This window comes from Marmota flaviventris, chromosome 4 (genome assembly GCF_047511675.1).
Source record: "Marmota flaviventris isolate mMarFla1 chromosome 4, mMarFla1.hap1, whole genome shotgun sequence".
Lineage (NCBI taxonomy): Eukaryota > Metazoa > Chordata > Mammalia > Rodentia > Sciuridae > Marmota > Marmota flaviventris.
Genome location: NC_092501.1, coordinates 76,730,414 through 76,753,041, shown reverse-complemented (window position 1 = coordinate 76,753,041; position 22,628 = coordinate 76,730,414). Strand labels below are relative to the sequence as shown.

General features: G+C 39.9%; 1 protein-coding gene across 1 annotated transcript in view; it reads left to right on the top strand.

The window, feature by feature from the left end:
• Nucleotides 1-13,686: 13,686 nt before the first annotated feature.
• Nucleotides 13,687-22,628, top strand: part of Alox5 (arachidonate 5-lipoxygenase) — a 58,641-nt gene continuing 49,699 nt past the window's right edge. The window contains exon 1 of the mRNA XM_027947935.3: nt 13,687-13,925. Within this exon, the coding sequence (XP_027803736.2) occupies nt 13,776-13,925 (150 nt within the window). The 5' untranslated portion in view covers nt 13,687-13,775. The remainder of the gene's footprint in view (nt 13,926-22,628) is intronic.

The window sequence follows — 22,628 nt, the reverse complement described above, 5'->3', positions numbered from 1 at the left end:
TTTTGAACTTTATCCTAAATGAATGATGGAAGCATCTAGAATTTTAAGTAGGCAAACTTTAATAAAAGCATTCATTATACCAAAAGAATGATGGAAATTTGAAGTCTTTCAAGTGGTAATAATGGGAAAATATCATGATTATCTTCTTTTCTAGAAAGCCAATCTAGCTGCAGTTGGAATAATGAATTAGAAGGGGTCAAGAGATATCCAGGTAAAAATAACAAAAATTTCATATTGGACATATTCACTTACACACTAACAGATATGAATGCAAAAAAAAAACAATAAAAATTAACAAAAAGAGTTTCATTACAAGATTACAAGAAAACTTAAAATAAGACTATTAATAAGATTAATAATTTAAAAATTCATATTTATCAGCTAAAGAAAAATGTAATCTTATTACATTTTCAAAATATATTTAGTAATAGTTAATATTCAGTCCTGACATAAATATTTCTAAACTGAAAGTGTGTGTGTGTGTGTTATGTATACTATATGCCAATGATATATTATAAAATTATATAACTTCTATAATATTTGGTGATACCATGTGTGTCTGCCATAACTTTTTTCACAGGCACATTTGTGGTCCTGATAAAGGCTGCCCCTACAGTCTATTTCCAAAGCAAAAAGAATGTAGAGTCCAAAAGTAGCCAATATGTTGTCAATGTGTAAAATGAGTGAGAAATAGTACTTTACTACATGCCATTGAGATTTTAGGCTTGTCTGTTACTGCAGCATAACAAACCAAAGCTGACTAGTATTGAAATTCTTACCTGGAAAGAGAATTCTGATTTAACAACAATAAGAAGTCATTGACCTATAAGAGGTCATCTCTGGGGAGGATAGTGAGGAAACTGGAGTGATAACATCCTCTGATATGTAATAGTAAAGCACTAGTAAAAATGTCACCTGTGATAATTGGAAGGCAAATAATGTACTTAAGGGCTTTGTGTTTTCAAGTGAAGAATTGGTAAAATAGAATATTAAGAATGTGCTTTGATAGCTAAGATGAGTTTTGCCATGAAACAAAGGCACTCAGGAAGTAATTGACTGGAAGCAGTCGAGGGAATCTAGAAATTGCAGGACTTATAGTATGTAAAGTTGCAACAATTTCTCTTCTGCAACCACCAAAAGTTGAAATTCAGAAGAACTGCAAACAGCAAAGTCTTGTTAAAACCCAGTATCATGTGAAGTGCCAAATCAAGCAGTGGCTGTAACCGATTAATGAAGCTCTACATTAAGGCATCACACAATAAATCCTTTCAGCTGGACAAAATAACTCAGAGAAAAGAAACCAAGGAGAGAAATTTGATTATCTCAAGACACTATTAAGTTTAAATTGGAGGTCCAGAAAAGTGTAATAGCTATAAGCATGAATATGGCATTTCAAATAAATTAAAAATTGACAAAAGTTTTGAGAGATTCATATTGTGTGTACGTGTTTATAGTCATATATAGTCATGAGTTGCATAATATTATTGCACAATAATATTTTGGTCAATGATGCACCACATATAAGATGGTTGTCCCATATGATGATATTGTCTAGTGATGTTTGAGCCATCTTGGTTTGTGTATGCACATTCTATGATATTTGTGCAACAAAATCACCTAATGATGCATTTCTCAGAACATATTCTCATCACTAATGCACTAATGACTCTGTGTGTGTATGTGTGTGTGTGTATGCATATATGTGTGTGCATGCATGTGTGTTTATGCTCAGGATTTTTTTCAGCCATTGAAAATAAAGGTCTTATGAACATTTGTGTATTATCTTTGTATGAATTAATGTTTTCATTTCTCTTGACTAAATAAATACTTAGAATGGGTGGAGTAGATGGGTTCAGTTAAGAAACTGGTGAACTGCCTTCCAAAGTGATTGTCTAATTTTATCTTCCTGACAGCAGCATAGATGTTCCAGTTGTTTCACGGGCTTGCCAATACTTGGTATGGTTTATCTTTTTCTTTACGCCATTCCAGTAATTCTGAGGTGGTATCTCATTATGGTTTTAAAATGCCCTTCTATAGTTACTTATGGTACTGAGAATCTTTGCATGATCTTATCCACATACCATGTTGGTGAGGTGTCTGTTCAAGTTGTATCTTTTTTAAAAAAATTGTGATTGTTTATTTTCTTATTAAGGTTTACATATTTATAAAAGTTCTGTTTTCACATATGATTTGCAAATAATGTTATATTTCAGTCCATGGCTTGTCTTTTCATTCTTTTAATAATTTCCTGTGCACAACCAATATTTTTGATTTGACAATGTCCAATTTTGTTTCTCTATGTATTATGCTTTTGGTGTCATACATAAAAAAACTTGGCCTAATCTTTGTGTCACCTAGGTTGCTGTTGCCTCCTTTTCTTTATCCTTTTCCTTTTTCTTCTTTCTCCTTCTTTGGAAAAAGAGACTATATAACTATATATATTACAGATTTGGCATGACCTATCAACGAGAAAAGGAAGACTCTATTGCACATATTATAATGAAATAGCTGACATCCATATGGATGGAAATTAAATTGGATCCTTATTCACACCATATAAAAATCAATTTCAATTTAAAATTTTGAAATAATCAAAACTATTATGTTTTTAAGACAATGTAGGATAGTATCTTTATGTGGTAGCAGAGGATATCTGAAACAAAATAAAAATAGTCAAAATCATAGAAAAAAAGATTGATGAAACTAATGACAATAAAACTGAGAAATTATCTTACCGAAGAAACAAAATACCACATACAGAGTAAAAATATAAAGTCTCAAACAGGAAGAATCTCTTTAAAGTACATATTGCCATCAGAGCATTTGTATCTGGAATGAATTTATAAACCCTAAAAATTATTTTTTAAAGAAAAGAAAGCAGAAATATCAGTAAAAAGAATTGATTAGGTACAACTTCAAGGAGGAAATTAAAATTACCACCAAATGTACAGTTTCTCAGTTTCATTAGTATTAATGAAATGAAAATTCACACCAAAGTGTGATATCATTTTATACTCACTAGATTGAGGGGAGGATTAAATCTGACAATCTAATATTATTGAAAATGTGGAACAATCAGACTCACACACTACTGTTGTGTCACAATTATCAACATCCCATGAAGTTAAAGGCACACATAATCTTTGACCCTGCAAGTCACTTCCAGATGTATGCCTTCAGGATTTCTTGCATGCATGTACCAGGAGACTTGGACAAAAATATTCACAGCAGTACTAATCAAAATAGCAATAATAAAAACAATCAAATGGGGAAGGAACACTATCTTGGTGTGTAGTCATTCAAAGCAATATTATGAAAGCAATATTATCATAAATGATTGATTTTTCTCATAACCTGGGAGATAAATATCCGCTAGCACACATTTTAAACATGTTCAATAAATCCAGAACAGCTTGCCTCAGTGAACACACTATTGCAATTAATCAGGGTCAGCCTCTCACTTCTGAAAGTCAGTCAATCAGGAACTAATGAGTTAGTAATACACATGAGTGCCAAGCAATCAGCAGCAGTCTCACGATCTGTGAATGACATCAACCTGTAAATACCTCTAAAAGTCCACCAATCCCTGGTTTATTGGACAAGATTAAGAAAGAGGGAATAGAATGAAAAATAATCAAAGTACAGAGTGATTTTTCATGATTACAAAAATCAAAATTCAAGCAAGAAGCAAACTCATTGGTTCTACATTTATTAAGCATCTACCAAGTACGAATCCCTATGCTAAGCACTGAGGAGTTGGTGATGAAGTCAGCCTCTTCTCAAAACCAGGAAGCCTCAAAGACCTTTGTGACACCTCACAAAAAGACCTGGGTTAGTGAGGAGATCTCGTGGATCATAACAAAGACAGCCACACCTACCTTCGTCTTCCATGTTCGGCCCCTTTTGTTACCATCATTTGAGAGACTACTGTTGAGATAAAAACAAGAAAGACTGGTAATCTCCCCTTGCCCTATTTCCTTGAGAGCATCTCTTGATTGCTATCAGTCCAGCACCTTAGTGCCCCACTCATACCAACCTTCCAAGTCCAAAGACGTAAAGTACTGGTTCCCACAGCTATGTCAATTCTTAATCTACTTCAGGCATGCCTCTTTACCCTTCCTAAGCAGGACTTCAGGTTCTAAACATGGGCCCTGGGAGCTGTCAGCTTATGGAAAAATCCTATCAGTCTACAATCCTGAATAGGTGAACCTCAGGAATAGACTGCTGTGTGAATATTGGCCGAGTTGTGTTGCCCTTCTGAGTTTCTCTTTCCCAAATGTCAACTGAGAATAAAAACTAATACTCATCTCCTATCTCAAAATCATTGTGATGCTTTGCAATGTACAAGGTGCTATGCAAATGTTAGTGGATACTATTATCATTAGTCTCATGGATCAAAAATTCTTCATATCTAAATATAACTCCTGTAAGAAGATTGTTCTTTTTCATTCATTTTACAAATGTCACCTCCCTTCTTGCCCACAGTTTTGGGTAAGAAGTAGACCCTGAAGTTAGACTACCAGTATTCAAATCCCTGTTCCATCACTTAACTGCCTATGTAAACTTGGGAAAGTTACTTTATATATAACAAGGGATTCCTTGTTATATATAAAGTGCTATACTTTAGATCCTGAATGTCCCACAAAGGCATGTATAAAAGACTTAGCCCCCATGGTGGTGCTATCAGAAGATGGTGGAACTTTTAAGAGGTGGTAGGTCCTAGGTGATTTTGGGCATGCCTTTGAAGGGAATGCTGGACCCCAGTCCTCATCTTATTCTCTTTTGCTTCCTGGATGTGAGATGAGCAGTTTTGCTCTACCATACATTCTAGCCATAATGTGCTAACTCACTACAGACCCAAGGCTGCTAATCTGTGGCTTATTGTCCTGTGGTCTCTTCGCTTTTTTTCTCTTTTTTTTTAACCGGCTATCTTAATTCTCTACTTCTGAATATGATTAGTTTTCTGTGCTTAATGCTGTGTTTTAGGGGGTTACTTTCCCACTGAACCACGTTCTCAGAACCTACACTTGAGTTTTGTGGGGTTTTTAAGAACAATATTATTCCATTTGGGCTTTTCCCACCATTTTTATTGAGATACCCTAAAAAAAGGTTATCTGTATTCTAAAACTTTGAGTAAAAATAAACTTTTTCTATTTATAACTTGATTTTCTCAGGTATTTCACCATAGTGATGTGAAAGCTGACTACCACATACAGTATTCCTATTTATAAGATGGAAATACTTAATAGAATGATACCTAACCCAATAGAATGCCCAATATGGTGTTTGGCAGCATGAAGTCCAGTAAAGGTTGGTTAACCCCACATCCATCTTCATAGAGATAATCCATTGTGATATTTAATCTTGGAATGAACATAGTCTTGGTATGAGAAGTGTTCTACCTTCTGAAAAAAAATAAATAGGAATCACAGTCACATTAAACTCAGATATATCCATTTAAGTATAGGGTTGAAAGATATCTTTAGTCAAAAAGTTCCAAAGAGGAACATTTATTAATTTTGTAACACTAAATAAAACAGAGTGGCTGAGTTGAGTCATTGATGGTAATCTTACTTGGGTCTTAGGAGAGCAGAAGCTGAGGTAAGGTAGTGGCGGGGGTGGGGGGGGGTGGGGGGGGTGGCCCACCCACTCCTATGACACAGCCTTGAGGAAAGGAAAGGGACCAATGGATGAAAAAATGGTCTTGTTAATGAAAGTCACAAAGGTGAAGAAGACTGGGGCATGCTCACCTAAAAATGATTGAGCTCTGACCTCAAAATAAAGAATCTGCAACAGGCCTTTTGTTATTGTCCTCCCAACATTGTCTTTATAAAGCTACAGATACATCTTAGAATTTATCCCTCTCTCTGATCCTTCCTGGGATAGAATAAATAAGCAATGGTCTGTGAGAAGCTGCTAACCACCATCTTAAAAGAAAGTCTTCCAGGATAGTGAGTAACCTTCATTCTAGGGCAGGGGTGGGAGATGGGGTCTGGGTTATTTAAAGGTCTTAAGAATAGACCTGAGGTTTCTCTGAGGATCAAGAAATTCATCCTGTGCATAGTAGCATGAGCTCCTGCCTAAGAATTTCCAGGTTGCCCTTCTGGGCGGTTTTCCTTACAGATTTCAGACTTGCCTAGCCCCAGAATCACATAAGCTAAGTCCCTACAATAAATTGCTTACTGGGTGCATATATCTTTGGGGTTCTGCTCCTCTGATGGAATTCTGACTGATCCTCATGGGATTGGGATCAGGGAGTTGATGATTTTCTTTCTGTAAATCTCAAATGAGTTTGCTTTCTTTATAATGCTCAGTATTAAACAGATCTTAACTATGTCAATGGGCCATGAGAAATTAAAATAGGCTATAAATGTTTAGAGTGGACCCAAAGAAGGTGTGTTCTATAACATAACTTCCAGAGAAGAGTGACTACTTATACAGGCAGGTTCCTGATCACTTCTCTGACCAGGGCAGAGAAGAGAGAAAGGGCCATTTTGTCCTGCTGGAGGGTCACTTGTTCTGTTGCAATTACAGATGCAGTGGCTTCCTGTGGCAATGCCACAATTTCCACTCCATGAGTCAGGGGATCACAAGACCAGCTAGGGGGAAGTTAGAGCCTTAGGCTGCCCGTCTCTTTTGCCAATCACAAAATCCATGGCTCTCCAAAAATTCAACCTACTAGGATTTACTTAGAGATTTTTTTGCACCTGGCATCTTGCTGGAGATCAAGAAATGAATAAAACTCAGACCCAGTCCTTGGGCACCTCAGAGGATAATGGGAGAGCTGGAGACAGAAGCAAATGCTGGTGGAGAAGAGTAAAAATGTGCTAAAATATGAGTTTGAGCAAAGTCTGCAGGAGCTCAGTGGAGAAGCAACTTTTTTTTCCTGGGAGGGTTGCCCTGGAGAAGCAATGTTTATGCAAGTATGGGAGAAGTTCAGGAGACAGAGAAAGAAGATTGTAGGAGTACTCCAGCCTGAAGGAAGGAAATGTGTAAAGACTGCATGGAAACGAGAAGATGCAAACTGCTCAGGAGAAAGCACAGTCGAAACATGGTCTGTTTTAGAGGTCAACATGGCCACCCTAGAGTACATAATTATTTAATCAAACACCGATTTAGATGTTGCCATGAAGGTACTTTTTAGATGCTATTAATTACACACCATCTCAGAATATCTAGGTGGGCCTGACCCCATAAATGAAAGGTGGTAAAATTAGAACTGAGGTCTCTCTGGGGAGGGAGATATTCATCCTGTGCACTGCAGCACTGACTCCTGCCTGAGAAGTTCCAGTTTGTCCTTCTGGATGGTTTGGCTCACAGATTTCAAACTTGACTAGCCAGCTCCCACAATCACATACGACAGTTCCTCAGGATACGTGTATCTTTACATTTATCCTGTGTACACACATCCATTTCCAACGGAACCCGGACTGATACACATGGGAAGGTTGGAGCAGCAAGTGGATAAGAACATGCAGGGCGAGAGTGTGAAGAGCCAGCAATGGATTGGGTGCTTCATCCTAAGGGCAAATGATTCTCCCAGAGAGTCTCCACCTACATCAAGGGCATGGAGAATGGGGAGGAAGGGGTGCCGCATGGAAAAAGAAAAGAGCCAACCAATCAGAACTTCCAACCCTTTTATTAGTTCACTTTATTTTTAACCAGAGCTTCTCCATTTTCATTTACTTCGTTGTAGGATTTCATTTCGATTAGCTTGGTATTGTGGTAACAAAGACCTGAGATAATCAATTTATTTTAAAAAAGTGTTTGTTTTGACTGAGTTTGAAAGTTTTCATTCCATGATCTGTTGGCCTGTTTTATTTTAAGATTGTGGTGAGAAAGCACATCATGGCAGAACCAGTCATCTAAAGCCCAGGGAGTGAAAAAGAGCAAGGAGGGGGCCAGGGTCCTATTCTCCCCTTCAAGAGCATACCCCCAATGATTTAAATGACTGCATCTAGACCCCAAATTTTAAAGGTTACACCATCTCTCTATATTGCTGACATGGGGAGTAAGCCTCTAGTATGTGGACATTCAAGGAACACTTGATATCCAAACTGCAGCATTAGTTCACTTTATGTTCAACCAGAACATCTCCATTTTTATCTGATTCCTTATAGGATGTCATTGAAGGGGGATTTTTTTTCTTCAGGAGTTAGAGATCAATGATAGGAGAAGCACTTCCAGAATGACATGGAAGGAGGAGTTCTACAGACATAATCCAAATGATACAACTACAATTGGTGAAAATTAAAAACAAACAAATCAAAAAATGTTAAATATTTGGAAATCATACTAATGACATACTTCAAGTGAAGAAACACTCAACCCAAAGAATCTACCACCCTCAGAGAGAACAGTGAGAATCTGCAAGTGTGTAAACCATGATCCATTCCCTGTCTCCATTGCAGTCAGCTCAGTTAGACGAGACACTATAGAGATGTGCAAACAAAGAGAATATCCTTTTCCTCCACCTCCCAGTGTAGAAGCAGATCACCAGCACTTCTTATTCCCTCCCTGACTTCATGCTACAGAAGGTTTAGGAAAGCTGGATCAGGAGACCCAAAGCTTTCTTTATCTATTCAAGTTCTATTCTTATGACACAAGATCTATCCAAAATATATCAGGCCAAGAATACTGGACTCTGAATGAGCTCACCCATGTTACTCATAGGGCAGAGATTCCTTGATAGAAAAGGAGGTTTCTGGAAAGGCAGAAATAGGGAACACTTCCTCTCCCAGTACTAAACCCTGCAGAAAGGAAGATGTCTGATAAAACAAGACACCCAGCTGTGCAAAGCAGTGGCACAGAGAATCTTCCTAGGGGAAAAGACAGGTCATAAAAATGAGTCTATAGGTGACCTTACGGAAGAAAGAGAGAATTACCAATATGACCATATGATCCAACAATTACACTTGTGGGTTTATGCCCCAAATCAGAGTCTCAAAGAGATATTTATATACTCATTTTCTTAATGTCATCACTCACACCAGCCAAGAGACAGAAAAAACCCAAGTGTTTATCAATAGATGGATGACCTTAAAATGGGTGGAAATTCTGCCACATGCTACAAGGGCGAACTTAGAGGGCATTATGCTAGGTGAAATAGGCCAAGAACAAAAGAACAAACATTGTATGGTTCATTTGTAGGAGATGCCTGGAGGAGTCAAATAAGAGACAGTATATAATATTCAGGGAGATAGTTTTAATGGGTACATAATTTCAGTTTGGAAAAATAAGATCGTTCTGGAGACGAATAATGATGTTGGTAACACAACACTACAAATGTACTTAATGCCACTGAGCTATACATATAAACCTGCTGAAATGGTAAATTTCATATAATGTATATTTTACACATTATAAAAAGTGATAAAATAGAATTACTAGAAACATGAAAGAAATAAGAAATAAAGGGAAATATAAAGTTACAGGTATTTTATCACAATAAAAAAGGAATCTATTTTCATTGGTTCTTTTTAGTTGTGCATAACATTAGTATTCATTTTGACATAATTTTATAAAAGTATGGCATGTAATTTGCTCTATTTCAGACCCCAGAACTTCCTCTTTCCTTCCTGTCCTTCCTCTCCTGTTCCCTTCCTCCTACTGTGCTGGTCTTTCTGCTATTTATTTATAGTTTTTAAAAATTAGTGTCTTATAGATGTATATTATGGTGAGATTCATGTGGCTTACTCATATATGTACATAGGAAAGTTAGATCAAATTTATTCCACAGTTCTTCCCTTATCCTGTCCCTCCTTACCTTTCAATGCCCTTTCTCTACTCCACTGATCTTTCTCCTATTTTGATGAAATATACATCCTCTTGCTTTTCTTAAAAAAGAAACCTTATGTCTAGCAAACCCAGATTTTAAACATGATGATAACAATCCCAGATAACAAACAAAATCGAGATAATTCATTGCTAGTAGACTCGTCTTAAAAGAAATACTAAAGGAACTTCTTTAGACTGAAAACAAGTAATACGAGACAATAATTTTGAACCTTCTCTAATAAACAAAAATAGTTGTAGAGGTAATTATGCATATAATTACAAAAGGCATTATACTTCAATATTTTTCTTCCTTCTCTTAAATAATCAAAAAAAATTGTATAAAACAATATGTATATAATTGTATCACTGAATCTATCACATACAGAAATATAACATACTTTAAGGGCACAAAGGAGCTAAGAGAGAGCAAAGTACTATTGGATTAAGGAAATGTCATAAAATGGAGAAAGAAATGAAAATAACAAGAAATAACAAGTGAAAGATCAAGATAACAAATTTTATAAATATACATTTTTTTTCTCTCAGTTTCTTTAAAAGGCAAAATTAAATTAAGCAATAATTATGTTACTCTATTTTTGTGTTTATATATGTATACTGTAACAATAATAGTATAGAATAAAGAGAACAGGGATAGACCTATGTCAGGGTAACATTTTTATACCTCACTGGAATTAAGTTTAGTATAAATCCAAGGTAGATTGTGATATTATAGGTCCTAGGGCATCCACTAAGAAAATAATTAAAATTCTACCCAAAAAGCATTAAAAAAAATTAAATCATACTTTAAAAATTCATTTAATGAAAAAAAAAGTAAAGAAGCAACAGAGGAACATGTAACTTACAGAAAACAAATATCAAAAATGGCAGAAATAAATCCAACCACATCAGTGATGACATTGAAGATTAATGAATTAGGTGGCTATGGTGGTACACACATGCAATAGCAGCTAGTTGGGAGGGTGAAGCAAGAAGATCACAAATTTGAGACCATCCTGGGCATTGGACAAAACCCTGTCTCAGAATAAAAATAAAAAGGGCTGGCTGAGGATGTAGCTCAAAGCACAAGTTCCTGTTTTACTTCTAGTATAAAAAAAATAGTGATTGAAACTTCAAAGTGAAGAAATTATCAGACTGGATAAAATAAGATCAAATTTGTAGAAATAAGCTTTCCATAAAATACAAAATTTACATTAAAAATACAAATAGATTGAAAGTAAAAAGATGGAAGTAGCAACCATATGGCAGATAAAATAATGATGCTATCAAACAAAATAGACTCTGGAAGAGAAATATGTTATTAAAGATAAACATGGATATTTTATGATACGTTCAATCCATTAGGAAGATATAACAATTATAAGCATGTATACATCCAGCCACAGAATCCCCAAATATATGAAGCAAGATCTGAAATCATTAAAGAGAGAAATCAGTAATTAACAGCAAAATTTGGAAATTACACCACTTTCAATAATGAATAGAACACCTAGGGAATAGACCAACAAATACATAAAAACTGGAAAATGGTACAAAACAACTAAACCTAACAACACAGCATACAAATTATTCTAAGAGCACGTGAAATAGTCTCCAAGATAGACCATATTCTAGGCCTTAAACTTTACCTTACTTAATTTAAGTGGATGAGACCATACAAAGTATGTTCTCCAGGTTTGGAACGTAACTCAGTGGTAGAGTACTTGCCTGGCATGTGCCAGGTCATGGATTCAACCCTCAGAACTGTGAGGGAGGGAGGGAGGGAGAGTATGATCTCCAATCAAAATGGAATGAATTAGGAATTAATAATAATTAGAAAATTGGATAATTCACAACTATGTGAAAATAAAAAAATATACTCCCAAATAATCAATGAGTTAAAGATGAAATCACAAGAGAAATTAGAAGCTACTCTGAGCTTAATTAAAATGATACAACATACAAAAACTTAGAAGATATAGCTAAATTAGCACTTACCATTTTTATTTTATGAATTATTAGTGCATTATATTTATAAATAATATTGGAATTCACTTTGACATAATCATACATGCATGGAATATAATTTGTTCCACTTCAGTCACCAGTACTTGCCCTTTCCCTCCAGACCTCCCTCCCCCTGTTATCCTTCCTCTGGCCTTCTATGTATGTATATATATATTTTTAAATTAGTGCTTTATGTATATACATTAGGTGGTATTTACTAAGGTACATTCATATATGTACACAGCATAATTTGTTCAATTTCATTCTACAATTTCTCCCTTTCCCCCTTTCCTCCTCCCTCCTCTTCCTGTGTGTCTTTGATCTCTCTACAATTTTCATGAGATTCCTCCAACCTCCTGGTTACTCCTTGGTCTAGCTTCTGCTTATGAGAGAAAGCATTTAACCTTTGACTTTCTGATTTTGGCTTATTTTGCTTAGCATGATGTTCTCCAGTCCCATCCATTTGCCAGCAAATGCCATCATTCTATTCTTCTTTATGGCTGAGTACAACTCCATTGTATATATACCACATTTTCTTGATCCGTTCATCTGCTGACAGGCACCTGGACTAGTTCTATATCTCGGCTATTGTGAATGGCACTAAAAACAGCACTAATTTTATAAATAAATTTATATCTGCAAATGACTCCACTAAAAAAAAGAAGAGCTCAAATAAATTATTTATCCTAGAGAGAACTAAGCCTAAACAACAGAAAGAAGGACATAAGGGTCAAAGTGGAAATGAACAGAGGACAAAATTGATAAAATCTATGAAACCCAAAGTTGATCTTTGAAATATGTTATCACATTTAACATTACTGGGTTTGTGATTACTGAATCATGCCCAGACAGACCCAGGGCTGAAGACTAGGCTGGAGGATAAGGGGACTGATGGAGGGAGTGGGGTGGGGATACATTTCAGGTAGGGCTATAGACCTGGAAAACTTCCTTTCAGTGTACAAAGCCTTCTACTACACCTCTTGTGGGGCTCTGCGCAGCACAATTTAGGACCCATTACCCCCACAAGGCAGCGCTTCCCCCTAACTCCTGGAACATTCTTGATGTAGAATTTACTTTCTCTAGACTGTCCTTCCAGTCATTTGTCCACTCCACTCCCTGAACTACCTTAAATAAAGACTATCTCCTTTCCCACCACAAGCCCCTGCCTCCCCAAAGCGAGTCGACCTCCTCCAGACAGCCCCTAGAGTAACAGATTAGGGCTTTCCTGTCCTGGCTGCCCCTATCCTCCCGCTATTCACTGACAGTGGTGGTCGGCTTCCCTGCATGCCTGTGGGTGCCAGGTACAGCGAAACGCTCATTCCACAATACGAAGAAGTCACGGCTGACAGAAATCTCTATGACATAAATTCTACCCTCAGTATCAGCTCAGGGAGCCTTCCTAACTCATCAGGTGGGTTCCTCTTTCCCCTGGGGACTTGCAGAGCGCCTCTGATCTAAGTCACCACTGCATGAGTAACAGCCTCTGTCGGGACGCCCCCGACTCACACTGGGAACTTGATAAGGGGAGGGACTATGGCTCGTTCTCTAGGGATCCTGGGAGCCCAACTCCATTGATTTAAGGGACCGTGGCACGAAGGGAAGCAGAGGCAGGGAAGGAAGGGTGAAGCGTGGAAACGATAAGAAACTGAATGAATGAGCTGGTGGCACCTAATAGTCTCCCTTCCTTAGCTGTTAGAACATGCGTCTACCTTGCGGAGGCGAGTAGTAGGAATGGATGACCCCTCTCCAGTTAGAAACTAGCAATCAGACACCACCAGAACCACAGGACCGCACAGTGGGGTAATAAGTGGGGGAACGCGGGGGCTATTGTTAGAGGCGGGGCTGGGACCAGGGGGCGGGACCCGGCGACTGCTGCTCTCTGCGAACGGAAGCCACAGACGTGGCACTGCCAGGTACAGACGGGCACCGACAGCCGTGCGGAAGTTACCCGGGTCCCCTGAGCCCACTGCCAGCGGTGCTCACAGTCTGCAACCATGCCCTCCTACACGGTCACCGTGGCCACTGGTAGCCAATGGTTCGCCGGTACCGACGACTACATATACCTCAGCCTCGTGGGCTCCACGGGCTGCAGCGAGAAACACCTGCTGGACAAGGCTTTCTACAACGACTTCGAGCGGGGCGCGGTGAGGACTCGCGCGGCAGGGCAGGGGAGCGCCGGGCTGCCTCTGTGCCCCAGAGACCTGGACGCGGGAGGAGGGGCGGGCCTGAGGGCCAGTCCGGGCAAACAGGGCAGGGCAGGGAGGGCTGGCCTGGACTGGGATGTAGTAGACTGGAGGTGGGACTAGGAGCTTCCAAGGACCGTCAGGGCAGTTGGGATATGACTGGGGGCGCGTTCAGGATTCAGCAGTGGCGGCAGCCAGGTCTAGGCTTGGGGGCACCTGAGTCCCTCTCAGTGTGAGCTGGACTATGGTGAGGGAATGTCCTGAATTTCCTGGCCATAGGGATCTGGTAGGGGACCTTGAGTTACCTGTGTGCCCTCTGCAGGGTGCCATTGCTTCTTCCCTGGGAAAAGGAACAATGTTTCCTCTTCATTTACGAAATGGAGCTCTGAGCCCCTTCTTTGGGCAAGTGTTGTAGGTCGTACTTCTTTTGCCCTTGCTTCTTAGAGGTGCTAGCAAAGGGGATGAGAGAGGTCCTTTTCTTTAAGTCCTTTGGCTTGCTGTGAAGCACTGACACCATCTCAGACAGACATGAGCTGTGGGAAGAAGGTGCAAATCAGGGAGTTCAGAGGCCCTAGTCCAACCTTGGCTTGACCACTAGTTTGATCCTCTGACCTCCCTGTGGACCTCACTTAGGCCAACTGTAAAATAGGTTGGCTTCTGTCTGGTCTATGAGTCATGATCCCACCTGGTGGCTGAGAGTGGCTTTCACAAGTGTCTTTTACATCAAGACAGCTTCAGAGTTTACAGGTAAGGATAAAGCAAACCCAGGTGAGGGGAGACCTTTGAGAGACATAGGGGTACTTGCCACTTCTGGCAAAAGTATACCAGAGAACCCTTTAGATACGTAGAAGAGGAAAAGGGCTTCCCTTCATTTCTTCCTCTTTGGTAGAGGTTCCCTGGAACCTGGGAATTTGAGGAGCAAAAGCAGCCCACATTTATTGAACCTCTAGTCTATTATGCCAGACACTGTGAGAAGCCATGCACAGGTGACCTCATTTAGCAGCAAACTCCTGATGCTGACTGGGTTGTGGATTTCATTCCATGGCTTTCTCTGGTGAGCATGGGTAAGTCACAGTTTTCAGTGCCTCATCTAGCACCTGGTGCATAGGAAGTGCTCAGCAAATAACTGATAATAGTTCCAGACATACTGCAAATGCATAGGAAAACCACATTTCCTTCCACTATCCCACAACCAAAAAGATTGAGACTTTATCAAGTTGCTTTCTCACCATATAGTTTATTAGGTCAACCCACATGAAACTTGTCAGAACTATTTACAACAGACACAACTTGTAATTTTCATGTTTCAATTGAATGCTTTTTGGATAAATGTCACACTGTTCTGGCTTGCAGAACATAAGTAAGAAAATAAGTCTATTCTTTTTCTGGACTCCAAAACCTAAGTGGGCTGAATTCCTAACCTGCAGCCTCAGAAACATGCTGTAACCTGACTTGGCACTTAGCTAAGTTTAGCACACTTTTAACCTGGCTTGAGCTCCCTTCACAGAAATTTAGATGTTGAGAGTGAGAAATTCTGTTGCTTGGTTCCCAGTCAAGGAACTGGCCCTGAGGATCATGATGCAGTGGAGTTAATGTGTCATCCATTTGGGTTGTTGGCATCTTTTGCCATCTCTGAAGCACCTTCATTTGTCTCCATTATATCATGGATCCGCCCACCCCAGTACTTGGGGCAGGAAAACAGAGAACAGATTACTTCCCCTTTATAAGTGAAATACAGTGGACCCCATTCTCTACATGCTGCAAGATTCTAGAAGCACAAGGCCTTCAGAGCATAGGCTCTGCAGCATAGTTTATACAACCCATGTGTGTTTCCTCTCAGGAGAGGACACAGTGACGGAGCCATCATGTAGTCCTTGGACAAAAGGTGAGAGTGCAGTTCTGTTCATTATTTCCCTCTGTTTTGACTTTCTATCCTGAGAAGTCATTCAAATGGCATTGTGATTGAGCACCTCAGTGAAAATTCCAGAGGCAAATTTCAGGAGATATTTGCATGCCACATTTCCATTGGATTGAGAGCAGCTGTCAAGAGGGGCAGGTGCACTATCAGGAACCAGCTGGGTGAGAAAGGTCCTTTGAAAAAAATCAGATTTTGAGAAAGTTCCTGTTGATGCAAAATTACTTCATACTTTATCTTGCACAGCCCAGAACTGCTTCCTCATTCTCTAGGCAGTATATCTTTAAAGACAGCTGTCCCTTTTGTGTAAAGGTAGAAAAGAAATCTTAGCAGAAGTACTTACTAAAAAGATAAGGCTATTCCATTTTACTTGGAAAAATGTTGCAGTGGTTACCATTAATAATAATAATAATAATAATAATAATAATAATAATATTTCAACACAACCAATTCAATAATTTCCAATTTGACAATTTCCAGATTGTAGCAGGTCAACAATCTCCTCCCCTAAGGCACATTCAGTCCAGTAATAGGATTGATTATTTTTTCAATAAACTGAGTTACAAATTTCTGATTATTGTCATCAGATGGTGATTCATCTCAAGACCAGGAATGGAGTCTTTCTCAGGTAGAATTCTCCTGTAAGCATCATATCTTCATTTATTCCCCACTGTCTGCTGGACAAAGCTGGGGTGACACCAAATGACCTTGTTCCTAGGGGCTAGCCAGCCTCTTGGCAAAAGTGAAAAATTGATTGTGTCTTTAACTCTGTAAACTTAAAGTAATTTAACTCAAATGGGATGACCTTAACATTCTGAAGATTACTAGAGAAATTTAGTTGGCCCATTTCACTCTACTGTAGTACTTTCAATGACATCAGAGGGTAGGGAGTGTAGCTCTGTGGGAGAGTGCTGGCCTAGCATGCTAAAGGCACTGGGTTTAGTTCCCAGCAAACACACACACACACACACACACACACACACACACACTTAGCTAACGGCTATAGGATGAGGTTCAATGTATGATTTTTTAATATATTCAGGAAGTTTAAATTATTAATGATATATTCTTAAATAAATTCAGTGAATATTCTTATATTCATTAAGAATAAATTCTAGAGTACCTCCTTCTCAAGAAGAATATATTAGTGAGAAAAAAATATTTCTTTCATGTAATTCTCTTTCTTCATGTCCCAATACTTCCTGCCTGCCCCCATTTCTTCCCTACATTCTGCCTCTTCTTCTTGGGCTACCTGTTCCCTCAAAGGCCCCATTTCCTCCCTCCATCCTACAACTCTCCCTTCTTTTCTGCTCCAATATCTCCTTTCCTCCTTGTATTCAGCTTCCCCTAGAGGGCCCCTCTCTGCTCCTTCAATTCCCAGCTCTGTGCCCCACATTTTCTCTCCTTCAGCTCTAAGTCTTCTCACCCATTGTCCCTTCCACCCCCTCTCAGTCCTTTGGTCTCCTGATCTCTTTCTTCTGGTCTCCCTTTCTCTTTGTCCTAGTCTCTCTTTTGTCTTCTCCCAGTATCCTTTCCTCTCTGTTCCACAGAGTCTCCCCCCACCAGCCTCTCATCAGTCCCCCTCCAAGATGTGCAGCCCTGGTGAGCCACGTCCTTTCTCCAGCAGAGAGATCCTTTTCCCCATCCCACCTAGAAACAGCTGAGATCTGAAGTAGAGACAAATGAATTAATGAATGAGCTTTCTTAAAATGCTAAAAGATAGCTCAAATGGAAACTGATTAACTAACACTTCACTGAAATACAGTCGTGCACCACATAATGATGTTTTGGTCAACAACGGCTGCATATTTTATAGTGGTCCCATAAGATTATACAATGGAGCTGAAAATTTGCGATTGCCTGACATTTTTCTATGTTTAGATGTTTAGATGCACGAATACTTACCATTGTGTTACAGGACCTCCGTTATTGAATACAATTATGTGCCGTATAGGTTTCTAATCTAGGAGCAACAGGCTATGACATATAGCCTAGGCATGTAGTAAGCTATACTATATAGGTTTATGTACATACATACACACTATAAGTGCTGCACAATGACAAAATTGCCTCATAATGATTTCTCAGAACATATCCCTGTCATTAAGCAAAGTATGATTGTATTCAAAAGCCTTAAAATCATATACCAAATACAGAGTTGAAAACAACTACTAATATCAGCCAATTGGACTTCCTGACCTGAGGCTAGTGAATTATATAGGTTTCTTGTGTCTCTTTAGCATCTCAACCACTGTACCATCTACCTCCCTCTGCAGAAACTCTGTGTCTCAGTCTTCCTCCCTCTGCATGCAAATTCCCCACCTTAGGGATATTTCTCTCCCAGTTTCCTGTATCTGAAATGCCTTTCCCACTCCTCCTCTCCACTTAACTCACCTCTGAATCTGACCAGCTCCAAATAGCTGCTAAACACTTTCTTAGGAAAGTCTCTGTGTCCTCCCACCTTTGGTCTTCCTTTATACTGTGGAATGGATGAACCAGGGCTCAATGCTGAGTCTTTGATTTCCAAGTCAGGCCTTCTTTAAAGACATGTCTGTGAGGACCAGTGGGAGGAACTCATTCTAGGCTACCACTCATTGTACGTGTGCATCATGAGCCACAGGGGCTCACTAGCAGTGTAGTGGCCTCACCTCTCTGACATCTGTGTCCGTCTAAAAAATAAAATGATACTCACTTAGCTATTCACATGTACAACATTCATTGAGTACCCATTGTGTGCTACTTGGTGCTTATAGTGTCCACCATGCAGAATTCTGTGTGTTACAGCACATGGACAACAAATAGAGCATTATCATAGCATTTCTGGCCCTCAGAGAGGAGGGAGGAAGTTCAGCACATCTGGTGGTTCTACATAACTTCCTAAGGCCTTATTTTGCTATGTGACCTTGGTATTTTTCTAGAGGGATGATTTTCTCTGTTGTCTGTGACACTTCTAGTAACTGCCCCCTGGGATACTAGAGCTACAGCCATCTGGCTTTGACCCCTAAGATTTCCAGAGCTGGTCTTGGCTGAATCTCTGAGACCCTGTTCATCTCCTGGTATGTCCAAGACCAGGCCAAAAAAGCCTCTGGGCTGGCCAGAGACAAGTCACAGTGTGGGCCTGACCTGCTTTTCCTATGGATGACCCAGTCAGATGGCAGATTGAATCCTTGTAAGACCTTTCAATGATATCATCCCAGGTGCAACTACTTCAGGGTTCTCTGCTAGATAACTGCAGGCATGGATGGGGCAGGATTCCAGAAGAGTCCCATTGTACAGTGACTGTACCAAAGTGTGTTGAAGGGTCATCCTGCCATTCCCACCCTCAGAGAAGCTGCTCAGTTTCTTCTGTGGGTTACCACTCCCAGCAAAAAGAAATTGTCTCTCTATTTTATTCCAAGGTCCTGGACATTTTCTTCCCATGATTGTGTCCCCCTTAGGTCCTCTTGATACCTGTTACTTTAGAACGGTTGTCCTCTACACATTGGGATATCCACCACCCCCTCCTGCCCCTGAGAGCCACAGGAAAGCCACTTCCCCTGCAGCAGTTGCCCTGGGACAGGGTCCAGACCTCTTGGCAGCCGCTGTTTAGTCCTGACCACACTCTGACTTCCCTCTGCTCTGCTTGCAGAGCAAAATGCCTCTGGTTCTCCTGTGTCCTCACAGCCACTTCTCGACCCTCACAGGATTCTCTCCAGGTTTTGAGGCAGGAGTTTAAGCACATGGGGGGTTCCTCCAATACGTACTCCTGGCTGCTCTGCTGGGCCCATGTGGACCCAGATAGACCACAGTTCAGGGCCTGTTTTATGTTGTTATTACTCACAGGTATTGTTATAACCTCCTGGAGTCAGGGAGCGAAGCCAGGTGGTTCTGATGCACACAGCCAGAGGCCTGTGCCCTTGTAGAAAGGTAATACAGGCATCTTATCATTTAGAATTCTCAATGGTCCTGCTAACAAGGTGTAATCTCCACATGAAAATGAAGAAGCAGTCTCAGAAAGTGTAGCAGTTTGCCCAGGCCACGTGGCCAGTCACTTTGGAACTGGAATGTGAACTCAGAGCTCCAGACACCAGAGCTCACTTGGTTCTCTAGACATGTGCTCCTCATTGCCCTTCCTATTAGTAGGACCAGGACTCCATCTTGGCCCATAGGAGGGTTGAGGCCTCTGCAGATCCTTGGGGTGTGTGGGTTCTGGAATGGGTGGATAGATGATCTGCAGGCAGCCAGTTCTGGGCCATCCCATCCCATGTTCTTCTAGATGCCCCCAAGGCCCTGGAAATTGGACCTCTCATTCCATTAGAGGCTACCCTTACCTGCTGATGCGTGTGAAGAAGTTTTCTGCTCTCCCACCACTAGAAACCCCCTTCAAGAGATGCATCCTTTCTCATCTTATTCCAGTTCATTCATCCTCACCCCTCTTTTGGGTTTTTGTCCCTAACTTGACATTATCATGGTGCCTTCTGACTTCTCCCAGCAGGTCACCACCCTGCAGTAGGACAGAGCCCCTGCCTGAGATTCTGCAGGCTCTTAGGTCAATGCTGTATCTATATAGCCTTGCCAGAACCCCCTGGTTTCACATAGAACAAACTGTGGGGTGAAGTGGTCTTTCTTAGAGTTGACCAGGCAAGACCTGTACCCTCTCCTCAGAAAGGCATTCTGGTGGGACAGAGGATCACATACAAGTGGAATACCTTAGGCTTGTGATCCCCAAACAGGAGCCTGCATAGGACTTGTCATCCCAGCACATGGGCCTGGCTCACTAAACTGTTCCTAACTGAGGATCCTGGCCTAGACCACAGGGCCTGAGGAGGAAGCTTCTGCTTTCTGACCACAGCGTCTGGCCTTGTCCCACATGCAAAACTGTTCATTGTGTTCAGAGCCAAGAGGTTTGCTTCAAACACCCAACTTCCCTTCCTCTTAGAAAGTTCTTTAGAGGCTATCCTGGCAGCTTGGAGAGAGGGGAATGGAGATAGGAATGAATAAAATCACATGTAAGGTGAACATTCCTAGTCCTTTTGATTGCTTCACTATCACTCCAAGAACTCTAGTTTCTACTGCCAAGGGAAAAATTCAAAGAAATCTGGCTTAGAAATTATCTCTGAGAGCATTGAGTCTGGGCCTTCTCAAATCTGCTGGTCACTGGAACATAGATGCAATGTTTGAATTCGCATCTTTCTTCCTCATCTACTGATTGTTGCAGACACAAGCTTTGCAGAAGCTGTGGTCACTGCTGCTGCGCCCATCCATGCCCAGGATAAAGGAGTTAGGCATGCTGAGGTCACCCAGCATCTAGGTCCCAGGGACCTGGGTGGCAGTGTTACTCACAGCCTAGAGAGTGACACATTCTAGTGGCAAGGAGGTCCCCATCTAGCACCAGTGCCACAGATGCTTGGAGAATGTTGTCTGATTGTTCTTGGCATCACTATATGGCTATTCAAGAGGATTCAAAATGAATCTTTATGATCTCATTTGTCTCTGAGCCTTTCCATTTTATCCATTTATTATTCAATAAGTTGAAAACTAATAAAGATGAAGTGACTGTGGCAGGAAAGCCTGGAATGGAATTCCAGCTCCATTAATGGCTGAATTTGGTCATATTGGGCCTCAGCATCCTCCTCTGAGAAAAAAAGTCATGATATCTCCCTGCCTCCCAAAAGTATTATGTCTATGTCACAGGCATTGTTATCAAGCCTTTTGAGCATTGCAGAGTGACCCTGAGTGAGGGCCAGCTTTTCTTCTCTGGCCCACAGGAGCAGCTAAAGAGGACCCTTATGGAGTTTGGCCTGGTAGGTGCCAGCCTTTGCCTTGGCATATACCCTTACTCCAATATGAGCCATGTGTAGACCAAAGAGGTTCCTGGGCCACTGGAGTTCATTTGTATGAAGGCAGAGCACGGGACTTGACTATCTCTGCCACTCCAGGTACAGCACAGAGATTTGTCTAAGGAAGCATTTGGTATATGTCTTGACTAAATGAATTAAAGGGTTCATTTAAGGAGATCATTAAGAATCTTGGCTAAAGATATATAATCAACTAAGGAGTCTCTCAACAGAAAAATTAATAAAGAAAATGTGGCATTTCATATATATGGATATGATGAATATATATATATATATATATATATATATATATATATATATATATATATATATATAATAAATAGAGAATGAAATTTTGTCTTTTGTAGCAATATTAATGAGTCTAAAGGACATCATGGTAAGTGAAATAGGCCAAGTGCAAAAAAGCAAACTCTGTATTCTGTTTCTCTCCATGTCACACTCATATGGGGGAGCTAAAAATGTTGATAAATAGAAGTAAACAGAAAAATAGCGGTCACTACGATGTTGGGAATAGTAATGGGGATAGAAAGAAGTTGGATACTGGATATCAAAATGCAGATAGGTGTTCTAGTTTTCTACAACACAGCAGTGTGATCATAGTTAAAATAATAATAATAATAATAATAATAATAATAATAATAATAATAATAATAATTTATTTCATATTTTAAAATGCTAGAAGAGGGAATTTTTAATGTTTCTAAGAAACAGAAATAAATATTTGAGGTAATGAAAATGCTCATTACCCTAGTTTGATCATTAAATTTGTATACATGTATCAAAATATCTTTCATACTCCATAATTATGTACAATTATTATGTCAATTTCAACTTTTTAAAAATAAAAATCTTGGCTAAATAAACTAAGAGGGAGCAAAACTTACCTCTTCCAATTTTTGTCTGGGTCTGAGA